The 15,814-nt window shown below is 49.6% G+C and overlaps 1 protein-coding gene across 3 annotated transcripts in view; it reads right to left on the bottom strand.

The window, feature by feature from the left end:
• Window positions 1-15,814, bottom strand: part of LOXL2 (lysyl oxidase like 2) — a 92,177-nt gene that overhangs the window by 23,972 nt on the left and 52,391 nt on the right. The window contains exons 5-7 of one of the 3 annotated variants that reach the window (XM_019714728.2): window positions 11,777-11,999; window positions 8,171-8,375; window positions 940-1,091 (exon numbers count right to left, since the gene is read on the bottom strand). In XM_019714728.2, the coding sequence (XP_019570287.2) occupies window positions 940-1,091; window positions 8,171-8,375; window positions 11,777-11,999 (580 nt within the window). The remainder of the gene's footprint in view (window positions 1-939; window positions 1,092-8,170; window positions 8,376-11,776; window positions 12,000-15,814) is intronic. The other 2 variants (XM_019714737.2, XM_019714719.2) reach the window with 2 other exon arrangements.

Here is a 15,814-nt window from a genome sequence, read left to right as displayed (position 1 = left end):
TCACCCACAAGCAAATTCACGGGTTGGCTGAATGCTATTGCGTTCACATGTTTGGCCCATTGGGCAGTGAGTTGCATGAGATGGGTTGTGGTTGACCAGTTCAGTGCCTTTGGTACACCGGTGCCAAGGTCAAGAATCACAGGCAGAGCAGGAACCCAGCTGGGGAACCATTCTGCATCCCAATGAATCTGTGTTTGCTCATTTTAAAAATAAGCACTCAAGAAGCTCTTCCAACGTGCCAGCTGTGTACCAGATGAGGCACGGACCTGACCACATTCATGGCACAGCGAAGAGCATTAAGTAGGATTTACCGAGCCTTTTGGTAGGATTGGAGAGACCTCCTGGCAAAGAGGAAGTCATCTTGTTGGCTACTCCTGTGGGCAAGGTCACCCAAGCTAGGAGACACAGTGTAGCTTTCTCGAGACCCCATCTCAGGAAGGGTGGGTATGTCTCTGGTATAACACTGTTAAGTTTCCCTTTTCTTTTCCTCTGGCTACCAGAATCTAGTCTTTTGTCTGTATTGTGCTTGCATCTATGTGATTTGCAGATCTGCTGTCGATGTGATACCTCTGGGTCCTTGGAAAGGGTCCATGCCAAGGGGGTCAGAGGTGGTACAGACCTTAAGTTCCTTACAGAAAGTACTGAGCTTCGATCACACCAGTCCTAGTGCAGGATGTGGCACACAGTGGATGCCCAGCATATGCCACTAAGGACAGTGGTGTTTATACGTATCTTTTCTTGTTTGGTACATTTAGAAATGCTAGGTGACAACGTCAGCAATAGTGATAGAGGCAGAGCCTCAGTCCTTTCTGAGATCATTATCAGAGCACCCTAATACCACCGGCTAGAAACCTTCAGAGTGAAGCCACTTGGTCTATACTTTCTAAAGTCTCAATGACCTAAACATAACATACTCCCCTTTGTGCGTCGTCTCCTCACCTTCTTCTGGAAGCCCATGGCAGGGATATTACACCTTACACCAGCATCTTCCTCATGGTTGCAGCCCTGAGACTCAGCATTGAATTTACAGTCTATGATGGACTTCTCATTCCCGGAGCACTCAATTTCATTGAGATGGATGGGTCCTATCCCTGCGGAAGAAAGTAAACATGGGCTATGAAAGCTTCTGAAGGAAAGTTTCTGGAATAGGCAACAAAGTCCCAGAAATAAGAACATGCCTCTCTCATCCTCAAAACTCTTCCCAACTGCCTCCTACCATCAGCTCAATGACTCAACCTCTTCTTCCTGGAGGGAATTACTTCTTGCCTTGGGATCCACTTCTCCCAGAAGAGTAAATGAGGGTTACATTAAGTTCTGTGACCTTGGCCAACTCACTCAGCCTCTCTGAATCATGGTTTTCTTACTTAAATAAAGGAGTTGGACTAGAAGACATCTAGGTTTCCTTCCCAAATTTTATATTCCACATTTTTATGAATCTGAAAGGGGTGACAATCACTGTATAGTCAGGGTCCCTGCAGGAAACAGATGGCATGCTTAAAGTGGATGATTTGAAGAAAGTTAGAAACAGGGATTTTTAAAACAAAGGTATGAACATAGTGTAAGGAATTCACAAAATCAGAAAGGACACTCCAGTGTTCAGGGGCTAATAACACTTGGGCTCAGATAGAAAACAGCCCCAGCCTGCAGCAGTGAGGAGAGGATGCCAATATATTACCCAGGAGAGCTAAGCTCTGTGTGGAAAGTACCTGGTAAGAGCTATTACCCTTGGCCTGCAAGGACCTTGGCGGGAGAAGACATACTGGCCACTCTCCTCTCCCCACCTGCAGTCTCCCACCAGGGCCCCCTGCTGGCCACACCCAAGCATGCCTCCCTGGGGCACTAGCCTACGGTAAGCGCGAGGATGGAGGGTGGAGCTGGAGGGGTAGATAGAAAAATCCAGCAAATGACCTATGGTGAGCATGGGGGAAGCTTCTCTTACAGGCACTGAGATACCAAGGTGGGGGGGGGGCACTGCTGGGGAGAAAGAATTCCTAGCCTGACCCGTGTTCAGTTCAACTCAGCTCCTAAAACCACGTCTTCTCTGTCTAGCCCATCACGATGGATCAAAGTCCCGTTCTTTCCCAGGGCTCTGGGCTGCATTGACTCCCATCTTGGTCCCTGCCCTGCCTGGGACCTTCTCCCTCTCCTGGGCCTCACCGTCCTCATTCGGGTCCTGATCCTCATCACTCAGACACTTGCTAAAACCTCCCATCTTTATGATGACCCTCCCCTGACCCCACACCTCCCTCTGGCCTGTCACTTTCCTCCGCTTCAGGATGCTTCTTGGCAGCACCATCTGTTTTGTTCTCTTTACTTCCACAGCCAGCAGGAAGATCATCCGTCTGTTTCTCCACCAGACCTCCCATCCCAGGAAACAGCCCCTCCACCCTCCAGGTTGTTCTCACCGGCACCCATAGGTCATCTCTAGTACCACCCACCTTCTCCTCCTTTATCGCCGACAAGCCATCCATCACCATGTTCTGTTCATTCCCCTAAAGCCAAGTGTTTTTGTGTTTTCATTTCTGCCATCATGACACTAGGCCAACCCTGTCATGTCACACTTGGATGAATGCAATAGCCTCTAGTCTCCCTCCTGTTTGCTTATTCCAAAATATTTTCCACACGGCAGCCCAAGAGACTTTTTAATGAATATTGAATCATGTCTCCAACCAGGCCCCGCGGGATATGGCCTCCATTTAGAATCCGGCTCTGCCTACCCCTCACCCTCAGGGACACTGTCTCCTTTGGCTGCTCCATTGAGCCCAGCAGTTCCCTCTGCATGGACCCTCTGCCTGGGATGTCTTCCTTCCAGCCCTCACCAGCTGACTCCTGCTCATCCTTCAGGGCTTGGCTTTGACACCATTTCTTTGGAGACACCTTTCTGACCCCATCTAAGCGGGGTTCCCTCAGGGAGCCTCCCGCTGGGTACTCTGCCTCATGTTCACTCAGGCAGCTCTCTGTTCAACGTCTGTTTGCCTGCCCAGCAGGTGGGAGGCCCCAGACGAGGACAGGTGCCATGTCTAGGTTCCTTTTATATTCCCAACCAGTGCCTGGCATATAGGAAGTGCTGCAAATAGCATCTGAATGCATATTGTTGACTTCACTGAGCATCTGCTATGTGTTGGCCTCTGTGCTAGGTACTGGGCAGGGGTGGGGTGTGTGTGTGTGTGGGGGGACTCACAGATGAAGAAAGTAGGCCCCTGCTTCTGGGGGAGGCAGACCTTTACGCAAAAACTCATACTGGGGTAAAATATGGAGGTGGGAACCTATGCTTTGAAGTCAAAGGAGGGGACCTTGGCTCCATCAGGGGGGTCTGGCGACACCCAGTACCTAGGCTCACTGAAGCCAAAAAGGAACTTCTGGGAGCAATCCATGTTAGTAGGTAAGAGCCAAGTTCCATTTCCTTGGAAATGCATAAATGATGAAGCCTCCAATTCCTTGGAATTTTATAAACCTTGTCAGTGACTAACTTTATAAAACTTAATCATGACTGCATATCAGTGACTATGGCTAAAGGCATCTAAGGACTCAGAGTAGAAAGGCTGTGACAAAACACAGATCCTAAACAGGGCTCTTGAAACAAGCAAGGGTTAAGACGAACACAGAAATGGGCAGCAACCTTGGAACTGAGCTTCCAGTTAGATTAGGGACCAGTTTAATTATTGTGAGGATGATGATGATGGTGGTGGCGATGATGGTGGTGGTGGCGATGATGGTGGTGGTGGCGATGATGACAGTGGTGATGAGGATGATGGTGATAATGGAGATGATGGTGATGGCAGTGAAGATGATGATGGTGGTGGTGATGGTGATAATAATGGTGGTGATGATGGTGATAATAATGGTGGTGGTGACGGTGATAATAATGGTGGTGACGATGGTGATAATAATGGTGGTGGTGATGGTGATAATAATGGTGGTGGTGATGGTGATAATAATGGTGGTGGTGATGGTGATAATAACGGCGATGATGATGTTGATGGTGGCTGTGGTGATGATGATATCTAATATTTATTGAGCACGTACTCTGTGCTGGATTCTGTCCTAAACACATTGCTTATATTAACTCATTTAATCACCACGAGAACCCAACAAAATGAGGAAACTGGAGACCAAAGATGAAGTAACTGGCCCAATGGAAGAACCAGGATTCAGATTAGACAGTCTGACCCCAGAGAATATCTTGCTAAGTTTTTAAAGCTTATTCAGGAGAGCCTATGTTGGGAAAGAGCTGAGTTTGCTCTGGGAAAGAGCTGAGTGTTCAGAAATGCTATGTCCTCCTGAACTTAGGGTGGCTTCCTCTGCCCCCTGACTCCTGGAAATCCTTCGCCTTTTTGCCTATCTCAGTAGAAGTCTGCCTTCAAGGAACACCTCAATCCCCTTCTCCTCCATGGCTCAGTTTGAAATGACCTCACTCTCGTCTAAATGTCTGTAGCATTTACTTTTACGCCTCTCACTCAAGAGGCAATGAGCTGGGCATCAGCCTAATATGGGATTCAGTCTGTGTCTCCTTGTGACACAGTGATGGAACCTTTCTGAGCTCTCCTTTCCTCATCTGTAAAAGGCAATAATATCTATCTTGCTGGGTTGGGATTACGAGAAATGAATGAGACACAGTATGTCAGGTCACTAGTGACTCAGTAAATGGTAAGTATTATTATCAGCATAATTTCTTATTATCATCACCTATTTGTTAGTGTAAGTTATCTTTGATTTGGGTTATAACTTATTTTCTCCACTTGAGGTGAGCTCCTGGAGAGCAGACCATTCATTACTATAAATGATTGTGGAATAAATGAATTCCACCATCTAGCCCAAACAGTACTCATTGAGTGTTTGTGGATTGTTAGACCATAGGACTGGACAGGAGAGGAAAGGTTAGCAGAAGAGCTTAACACAAATGGCTCACTGACAGTGTTGGACTCCAACAATTGAGTCTCCTTCTGGCCTAACTTACGTAAACTTATGTGGCAATTTCAGACATTGGGGGATGAGGCCCTAGAGGGCAAGGCCTGCTTTCCTGAGGCATGCACATTCATGGTGTACCCGGGCAGAGCACAGAGATGGGAAAACCAGTGTTTCTCATCCTCCTTCCTGCACCACCCAGTTGTGCGGTGGGTCAGGTAGGGCAGGAGGTGCCACTGAAGGACAATGGCCTGGGTGTCCAGCTATTGCATACCCAGTGAGGTAAGCTGGCTCCTGGCTTCTTTTGTTGACCTGGGTTTGACCTGTGTCCTATCCCGCAGCTTTTCCCTTCTGCTGGGTTCTGGACTGTCCCCTGAATTGCTCTTCCTCATGATGGCTTCCCCACCTCTACCTTGACCTTGCTCTTCCCTCATGTACAAACCCTGGCCTGGGTGACCACGGGCCTGGGTCAGGAGCAGGATGCTGGAGAAAAGCCACACCTAACTTCTTGGAGCAATGGTGTGCACTCTGGACCCACAATCAGCTGTGCAGATGTCAGTCAGACTTTTAAGAGCCCAGCGAATAGAATAGGACATAGCATAGTATTCTGCATGTGGTAAGGTTAGCATGAAGTTTCGTTTCAGCTCTGTATGCACGGCATGCACTGTCATGTGTATTTCTGATTGGAGATTGCAGGCAAAAGGGTTTTAAGGCCACAGCTCTAGAGCTGCTCTGTCCAATACAGCAGCCACTGGCCACAATGAGCCCTTGCATGTGGCCAGTCCAGACTGAGATGTGCTGTAAGTGTAAAACACCTCCTGAATTTCAGAGTTACTACACAAAATGGCAATATTGAAATCATAATGTTTTGGATGTACCAAGTAAAGACAATGTATTACTAAAATTAATTATACCTGTTTCTCTCTCTCTCTCTCTCTCTCTCTCCTCTCTTTGCTACTAAAAAATTTTAAATTATATATGTTGCTTCCATGATGTTTCAATTGGACAGTGCAGGGTTAGAGAGTTGTAATTTCTTTACCAAGTGTTCAGCTGACCCTACATATGCAACTGGAACTCATTCATTCATTCATTCATAAAATGAATATCCCCGGAGCACTATGAACTGGACACAGACTCAGCACTAAGGACGTGGGCCCTCCCGTCATGCAGTGCTCAGTCATGGGCATTGGTGGATGCATAAACAGATAGCTGGAGTTTAGATGTATGCAGAGGTTCCACAGCAAAAAGCACAGGGCCTGACTCTGAGCTGACATCCATCCAGGTGAAAAGAACAGGTTTCAGAGAATCACAGGAGGCTGGAGCCAGACAGCATCTCACACATCATGAATCCAGTAAAGACTCTGAGGCCCAGAAGGTCGCTCAAGGTCACCGTGCAAGTAGGTGGCAAGACCAGGACTGGGACTCAAATGGCCCAACTCTCAGTCCTTGCCCGCTCATTGCCCTTGATACGGGTGTGGTCCCTTGGTTCACCAGCCAGATCCAGGACTGAGGGACTGAATCGTCTGCTCTGTGACTTGACATTGAATGTGGCCTTCTCCCTTTCTGCCCAGTGGTGTTGACCCTGCTTGGCATGGCAACAGATAATAAATAATCCATTGGTTCTTTCAGGGAGAGCATTGAACATGCCCAGCGTCTCTTTTGGCCGAAGTTCTGCAGGCTTGGAAAAGTCAGAAATCTTTGGCTGCTCTGGGCAGTGAAATAATTAGGTCAAAGAACACACACCCAGGAGACATGGAATGTTTATGTCATCCAGTGCTTGTTTATTCCTCAGAATGAGTGGTGTCCTTCCTGTGGGCCTTGGGAGAGCACAGACCATCACATCAGCCAATCAGGAAAGCAGCCTGTGGGAATCTATGAGATCTAAGGGAAGCCAGCGTTGCTCACCATGACAAAGGGGAAGGAGGATGGTCCTGGGCCCTAAAAGGCTGCCAGGTGGCCAGCTGCGTGTTCAAGTCCAGTCTAGATCCCAAACTTTGGTGAACACCCAGGACTCTTGCAGGGACTAGAAAATGGAGGTAGGGAGGTATTCCGAATGTGAGCAGGACTGGACGAAGGTGGGTGTAGAGGGAGAAGCCCAAAGCTGAGTCAGAAGGCTGGGCTTTCGGTCTTTCTCTACTATTGGGGTGACCTCAGGCTTGTTCTCCAAAGCCTCAAATTCCTTATCTCAGGACTAGATGACCTAAGCTCCCCTCCAGCAGTGCCGTCGGATTCCAGGACTCTCTCTCCAGCCCACTGGGGTATGATTTTCTGTGGTGATCTGTGACCTCACCACATTCCTTTCTGTGGGCAATGGCCCTAGGTCTGACAGCATGGAAACATCTCCTCTCCACAGGCGAGGACACCCTACCCCTCATCCGCAACCCACTGTCCCTCCTCCACAATCCCTCCCAGCCATGGCAGCCCCCCTGCCGGTCAACACTGAAAAGATTCCAGGAGAGGACTGATTTCCCTTGCTCAGCCCACAGTTCTCCAGGAGCAGGCTGGGCACTCACTGTGCTGCTGAGTCTGGGAGGAGCTCCTCCTTCTGAAGGACCAGGGCTTGCACGGGTCAGGGGTCTTCACGGGCTCAGTGGGAGAGGACACACTGTCCGTTGTCTTGTCATGTCACATTCACAACATTGCTCTCAATGGACTGACCCGCTCGAAAGCCTCCTATATTTTATTCTTTGCTCAAATGGGAGATTTTTTTTCTGGACACTTCATAAAAACCAGGCCCCTTCTCCTTAGGGTCTCATGACATTTAGAGAGAGAGGGGCATACTGTTCCCAATCTCCGGTGGCATGGAGAGAATGTTTTCAGGGCTGTGCCAGAATGGAAAAGTCAGAGGACATTTGGGATTCTTTGTGCCCAGGGTGGTCCATAGCCTGACGAATCCTGAGGTCCTCTCCTCAGGGAGGGTCCTGAGATTCCCAATTTCTCTGTGGGGCAGTGGGAGGCCTGGGTTAGAGGGTGGGAGACCTCCGTTAAAGTATTCATTGGCTGCCCATATGTAGTCTCATCTTGATCACTTAGTACCTTCTCTGGGCCTTAGCTTGCAAATCCACGTCAGGGGACTCTCTTCCCTACGGCCCTTCCAACTCTGACTTCCCCGGGGCGAGGCCTGGGATTCTCTAACAGCAGCAGTTGCTGGAGGCAGGAGAAGAAGCAAGAAGAGCCTGGAAAGCAGCAGACCAGCCAGCTGGGCTGGGCTCCCACGCCATGCTCTCCGTGAAGAGAGGCCATAGGAGTCCTCGCCATGCCTTACCTTGCCCCAGCTGGGAGCCAGTGATGGCCTCTTTGGCACTCCCGAAGCCCAGCTCTCTGCAGACCACGCTGGCAGACACCAGGTCCCACTTGTCGTCACAGATGGTGCCCCATTCTCCGTTCTTGAGCACTTCCACACGACCCTCTCCGACGTTGGCACCGCCTCTTAACCGCACCAGGGGTTGCTGAAGAAACACACGGTCCTGCTGAGCGCAGAAGCTGATGCACGTTCAGCGGGCATTCATTGTCCACTCCCCTCCCTGCCCAACCACCCCCGCTCCAAGCCTAGGCAGCCAGGCCAGCAACTGAAACTATAGCAGATTTGTGTGTGGGTGGGTGGGCGGGGGGAGGCAGGGGACACTCACTCTGCATGGTCAGCTCTACTGCAAGCTCCCTTGGCAGCCTCTCATGGAGCTTTAGTCCTGGACAACTGGAAAGCCCACTGGGACCCTCACTAGCTTGTCACCCCAACCCAGGCCTGGCTCAAGGACCTACCACGAGCACTTCCCTCCACCCCTCACCCAGAACCTCAAGCTTTTGAGCTACAGAAAGAAGCTCCTATCCTCCCACCCCAAGTCTGCAGATTCCAGATGGACCGTCATTCTACCTGGCTGATAACAGAGTGCTGTACACTAGCCCTGCAGGGACTCCAGGGCACTAAACAGACTGCACTGCAAGGATCCAGCTCTGCACGCCGGTGAGAGGCAGGAGAGTGGGGGTTCACGGGGAAGGCTATGACTTAGAGAACGGACGCTGCAAGGGGACAGGGAAGCCTCGCACTGCCCTGGAGCTGGGCACCTGCCTGGCCACCTCTCTGCTCCTGCTACCCCTCACTCCACTCCAAGTCCAAATCGGCCCCATCTTCAGAAGATGCAGCCCCACCAGATATGCAGACAGGATAGGCAGTTACAGTTTAAATATCCCAAGTGCTCACTGACAGCCTGGAAGCCTTATCACCTATGGGGTCTATTTAACTGCACAGGCGTAAGACCCACCTTCCACCAGCAACTTAACCCCACATCTTACAAGATGGGAGCCGGGTCACTTGACTCTATCCGCCCACATACCCGGGTTTGCAACAGTCCCTGTGCATGCATGCATGGCGTGTGTGCGTGTGTGTGTGTGTGTGTGCACCTGTGCGGTGTGTGTTGGGGTGGGAAACTCAGAAGGCGTCAAGGCTCTGAGTTACTGCTGACCCTCATTTGATTCAGCGCAGAGGGAGTCAGGTGTGACTGTGCAGCTGTTCTACCTGTGTTGGATCACACCAGTCAGTGTTCTAATCTGACCTGTGTAGTCCTCAGCCTGGAACCCCCTTCACTGTCCTGCCCCCCACCACGGCCTGGCCAAAGCAGGCCTGGTTGGAGGTGGTGTTTTTCAGACATTCACATATATCAGCCACTTTGAGGGGCAAGGGATCAAACGAGACCCTGTGCCTCCATCCTCCAGCTGAGGTTCCCACTTGGCCACAGCTCTCTCTACCAACTGTGCCTCGTGGTTACCATGGCAGGGTGGGTGCTGTCACAGTACCCAGTTTTATAGGCCTCAGGGACTGTGCTGACCCTGGCACTATGGGGAGAAGAAGAGGGACTGGGGCAGTTGCCAAACACCCCCTGACTTCAGGGATCTTGATTCTAGCTAAAGAAAACAGAACAAGTAAAACTGCTGGCTCCAGCCCATTTGCTGGAGACTGTGACCCCTCCGTTCTCCCACCTCCCTTCCCACGCTGTCTAGCTGGATGCCAGGGCCCCCATCCCATGGAACAGACCATCCATGACCCAAGCTTCATGGAGGCAAAGTGCCCATGACCTCGCCGCAGCCTGTAGTGGCCAGGCAAGAGTCATTTGGCCCTGGAGGGAAAAAAAAAGAAACCAAGGGAAAATGTGATGTAAGGTTCTCTTGCTCTTTTTAAAAAAAATTGGTTTGGTATGAACTTGATTCGTTTGCTTTAAACCACACAGTAAGAAGAATTTCCAAACGGTAGGACCTGGTATTCTGGGTGATACATGAAGAAAGCTCAGAGGCTCAGGCTGAGGCCATAGAAAGGATATGGCGGTCAAATCGCATGGCAGGGGGCCAAGTAAAGGTGTGGTGGGGCAGCTGGGGGCTCTGCCACCATCCAGGGGTGCGTGTGTCATCGGGCTGCACACACGTGATACGTGGGCAGGTCTGTGCACGTTGGAGGACCCTGTGGGGACTGAGGGGGCAGGGCCGGCTGCTGCTGAACGTGCCAGGAAGTCCCTCCAGATCCCACACGCTGTGGTTGGTGACCAGGCTGCAGCACTCATTTCCCTCCTTTCATTTACGGCTTCTTTTGTCCAAATACACTACCCCTTGCCTGGGAAAGGCCCCCGATGTGGTTTATCTGGCTCCTACCCTTGTTTCCCTTTCCCAATAGATGAGTATTGTTACCCCTGTTCCAAGAGCCGGTCATTGATGTTGGTGGGGAGGGGTGGAGAGGGCAGAGGGGCAAGAGGAGAGGGCAGGCAGGGAGAGGGGGAAGGAGACACAGACTGAGGCTGCCTCGGCCAACAAATCCCGCCAGGTTTGGGGAGGGGCTGCTCCTCCCGTCCCACGGCCTGGACATACCATCTGCCCCCATCACGACCTTTCCCCCTCCTCTTCCCCCTGCTATGGTTAGAGCTGACTTGGAACTCACCCCTGCCCAGCTGACTGATTACTAAGTTCCGAGGTTTTATCTGGCACAGGAATCATTCCCTAATAAATGATCAACGCTTTTTCCTACCCTTCCCTCCCCTCTTCTATGTGCCATTCCCACCCACCGGCCCCATGTCAGCAGTTTCCAGAACATGCAAATCTCAGAGACCCTTTGGTGGATCTATGAAAAAAAGCAGGGTGGGAAAAAGGGAAGCCTCTTCATAATTTTCAAGGCTTTCCTTTCACTTTTTCAGAGGCTGTGTCAAGCCTGCCATGGTTGGGATAGCCCACTTGTCCTAAGAAATCAGTCTGTTGTAAAAGGGGAGTTAATTTATGTGAGCTGATGTGCATTGCATGTCCTGCCTACACTCACACAGGTACACACTCACAGGGGCTGGAGCACACACAGGTAAGGTGACTAATGGGAACAGATGACATAGGCATGGTAATGGCAGGTGTTCATTTTTTCTTGGTGAAAGCTTTTTAAAATTTTTATCCTTTCTGCTGAAGAATAAATCAAAACATGTTTGAAAACCTTGGTAGCTGAGTTCATGTGCTTCTGAGACTTGTACCACGTTTCCCAAAGCTACAGAATGCTTTTGTCCCCTGAGATTTGTGGAGAAGCACAAGATGTCCCTCACCCCCATTTCATGCCAGCAGACAGTGAATGTCCTCCACAGAGGGGACTCTGGTCTCAGAGTGGAGCAGCAGTGGTGGAAGGACAGGTGGGGGTGTGAATGAATTGGGGCAGGGTCCCAGCTGCTTGTCACACCCTAGATGTGGCATCGACTGGTGAGGCTGGCCCTGACAGGTTTCTACACCTTCCTGCCCCCTAGAAAAGAGGCCTGAGTTGGGGCCGGCTCTCCTCACTTTCTCCTGGAGGTCTCTGCTCCCTTAACCACCACCACCCGACCCTAGGTGCCAAGTGGCCAGACTCTTGTTCCATCCTCACCTCTGGCTTGTAGGCTTTCCTGAATCTTGAGGGTCCATCAGGGCTGAAGACCTGGCCAGGCACACAACTCACCACAGCTGGCAGCCCATTCTCACAGGTAACATTCTTGACGGGGTCCCGCGACACCTGTGGGCCCAGCTTGCAGCTGGAGATGTGGGCTTCCGTGCCCGTGCAGTCCATGGAGAACCGCCAGTAGCGCTGCTTCTTCCGGGCGGCAAACATTCTGCAGAGTGCGGGAGGGGGCAGGTGACCGGAGTGTCATAGCATCCACCCCTCAGTCCTTCCACAACTAGACGTTGGGCACCTGCCCTGGGCCAGTCACTGTGCTGGCTGCTTGGGATCTTGTGGAGGAAACGGGTGGCCATGGTCCCTGCTCTTGGAGCTCGGGCATGCTTCACAGATGGGGGTCTGCACAGAGCACCCACAAACACCCACTGAACGCCCCACTCATGTTGGGTCATGTGCTGGGCAGGATTTGGAAGGGGGACATGATCTCCTGCCACCAGGCAGTTTACCTTCTAGGAGATAAGGTACTAAGCATGGTGAGATAATACTCAAGCCTATAAATACCCTTGGTCCTAGGAAAGCCTTCAGTCCTGACCACGGTGACTGGTCACCTAAACTCTCCAGATAATTTCAACATCTGTTGTCATTCCCTGCCTTTATTCCCCTTTGTCAATGAGCATCATAGCTTGATAGCTAAACTCTCTCCCAATGATATACAAGATCACAGGTGTAAATCTAATGAGAACAGTCTAAAATGACTTCGTCTGCTAAATCAAAGTATAACTTCTTGGTAATGGAAATTATAATGGTGATGGAACTCAGCCACAGACCTTATCAAATCTTCACCCAGGAAGCAGTGAGGCTGAGGTTGTCACCACACCATGTCCTAGGGAAGCTCTTAGCCTGTATCACCTATCCTTTTTTGGAAGGCCAAATATGGATCAAGGCAAGTCAAAGTTTTTTCTAAAATAACCAAACCAATGAGTCATGAAATGGCTAAGAGAAAGCTTGCTGTGCTTCAGTTGCCCCACCTCCAAGTTAGCAGTAGCAATAGGATCTACTTGATAAGACTGTTAGGAAAATTAAATGAGTTAATATTCATAAAGCACTTACCGCCGTGCCCAGCACATAGGAAGGGCTACATAAGTGTTTATAAAATAAATACTGTATTGGATAAAGGAAAAAGAGAAGAGATAACAGAAGGGAGAGATCCCTGTGGCTGCAGTGACAAGGGAGGACTTCAGGAAAGAGTAGGGTTTGAACTGGGTTTTGAGTGATGGTGGGTTTTGTGAAGGCGGACGGCAGAGAGGACACCCTGTCCTCTCATGCTATCTCAGCTCTTTGAGGTCTGGTCTGTGTGCTTGTCTCAGCTTCACAGAACCCAGTGAGATGCCCAAGAGAGCCAGACAGCGCCTCCCAGGGCAGTCTGGCCCCTGGAAGGGGCAGAAGCGAGGTTCTGTTCTGTGGGTCCAGCAGGTCTGGAAGTTTCTGCTTTGTCTCGAAGTGAATGGGATATAGAAACAGAGGAAGGAAAAGCCCTACAGACACCACCAATATCTGTCCTTAACCAAAAATTGAGACTCGAAACAATTCTAATGCACGTGGGGGCACAATGACACAGAATCCCTGAAAAAAAGGACTCTCCTGGGAAATTCAAGATACATGCTCAGCAGAGCTGCAGCCCAGAGTGGAGGAATACTAATAATTCCAAGAACCACTGTCCCTCCCCACTTCCTGGAAGCCCCTGCACTTGGAAGCACAAGCTCCAACTTGTTCCCCACGACATCCCACACCAGGAAAGAGAACACCCTTGGGGGTATCAGCTGCAAGGATTGGTCAGGTATCAGCTGCAAGGATTGGTCAGCTCTCACTGGCTTGGAGAATCCTTTTGCTCTTAGCTTTCAGAGAACACCGCCCTCTTCCAGGAACACATGTACTGATCTCTTAATATAGAGCGAAGCACTCACAGCAAACACTCAGGCCTTCCCCAGGCGGCCCTGCCTCCGTCTTACATCAGCTCTCAGGAATGCGTCCTGACCCTCCACAGGCTCCCACCATGCAGCACTCACCTCTCCCCCATGATTCACTCTGGACAAACCCCAGAGGATGCAGATATGAGCGCTGGGGAGGATGGATGAACAGCCCACTCTAGACCTCGGTAATTGGAGAGGGGCTGAAGTTATGGGAAAACCATTGGCCGAGTGGGAAGCCTGCTTGAGACAGAGGTGTCCAGGCCCATGGCTGAGTAGCAGGAAGAACATTGGGCTGGACTGATTCAACTAAAAATAAAAAGTCCTGCTAGCTCTCCCTGAGCCAAGAGGAAGCCAGATTTTGCAGGGATTCTGTCAGCTGCTGAGTATGTCTGTTCGAATTAGTCATTCCAGAAGTAGGGAAATTACATGGGATGGTTCCTGGGACCCACTGGGCTACTGTGAGACAGACCTGAGCTAAAACTGCACTAACTGCCTAACTTCCAGAAGCCGCTACACTGAGTGGTCTGACACAACGACACTGAGGTCTCCTGAATCAATGTTGTTAGTTCATAGCCAGTGTCCAGTAGTCCCCCAAAGTTCTGATTCTTTCCTCTTTCCCAATGTACAGTTATCCTGGTAAAAGGTCCTATGTCCACTTGGGGAAGGCTGGAAGAAAGATCAACAGTATAAAATTTTAGCAGTAAACTGGGGTCCTTCCTCAAGGGGACCCAGCCTCCTCTTCATTTGATGGGTTCTGGGTCTGTAAACTGGCTCAAGTCTGGGAATTGATTGAGGGCCATGACTTTCTGTTTTTATGATTCAGGTTAGACTCTTGTTCACTTGACCTAGAACTTTTCTTCTACAGAACATGTAAGAATTATTAGGCTTGCTCTCTATAGTCATGCGCCACAGAACGACCTTTCAGTCAACGATGAACTGCGTGTGTGCCGGTGGCATACCACAATACCACATAGCCTAGCTGTAGAGTGGGCTATACCATCTAGGTTCATGGGAGTGCACTCTGACGTTCACACAACAAAGAAATCATGCACTGACACATTTCTCTGAACGTATCCCCCTCGTTAAGCAGTGCATGACTGTACTGCTCTTCTAGGAACACCATATTTAACTAGCCAATGCAGTACTTCTGCACAGGTTAGACTATTCGGACGGCTGCTTTGATGCTTTGACGGTGCTCTCCATTCCGTAACCACGCCCACCTTGTCTTGGGCCGTTAAGGGCTGCCACTGGGCTGCTGCCAGTTCAGGATCATCTGGGTGCTTGATTTAGGCTTCCTAACTCAGCGACTACAGTCCGACTGTGAGGTCTGGCCTACAGAGAAGAGCGATCCCAGAGCTCAGGAAGGATTCTGAGACTTTCCTGACAGAGTTAGTCCTCAGTTGTGGTGAAACGTGTGTCCTCTGGACCCTCTCAGGGTTAGTGAGTACCGTGTTTCCCAAAAAATAAGACCTAGCCAGACAATCAGCTCTAATGCGTCTTTTGGAGCAAAAATTAATATAAGAGCCAGTATTATATTTTATTATATTATATAGACCAGATCTTATAGTAAAATAAGACCAATTTTCTATTATATAAGACCTGCTATTATATTATATTAATTATATATTACATTACATCACATTATATTATATTATATTATATTATATTATATTATATTATATTAAAGACCCAGTCTTACATTATAGTAAAATAAGACCCGGTATTATATTATATTATATATTATATTATATTATATTATATTATATTATATTATATTATATTCCCAGTCTTATAGTAAAATAAGACAGGGTCTTATATTAATTTTTGCTACAAAAGAAGCATTAGAGCTGATTGTCCGGCTAGGTCTTATTTTCGGGGAGACATGGTAAGTCTCAAATGACAAATCCATTCTAACCTTCCAGTCTCCCTAAGCCTTTGAATCCCTTCCTCTACATGAAGCCAAAGGAGGCTGGCATTTCCATTTTACTCATGGCTTTTTGGTCCATGTTACAGCCAACCAACCAACCAATCAACCAACCAGAACCCTTCTGAACTCTCA

The sequence above is a fragment of the Rhinolophus sinicus genome, linkage group LG07 (genome assembly GCF_036562045.2).
Source record: "Rhinolophus sinicus isolate RSC01 linkage group LG07, ASM3656204v1, whole genome shotgun sequence".
NCBI classification, from domain to species: domain Eukaryota; kingdom Metazoa; phylum Chordata; class Mammalia; order Chiroptera; family Rhinolophidae; genus Rhinolophus; species Rhinolophus sinicus.
Note: the sequence above shows the minus strand (reverse complement) of the source record. Positions and strands in the feature narration are given on the sequence as shown.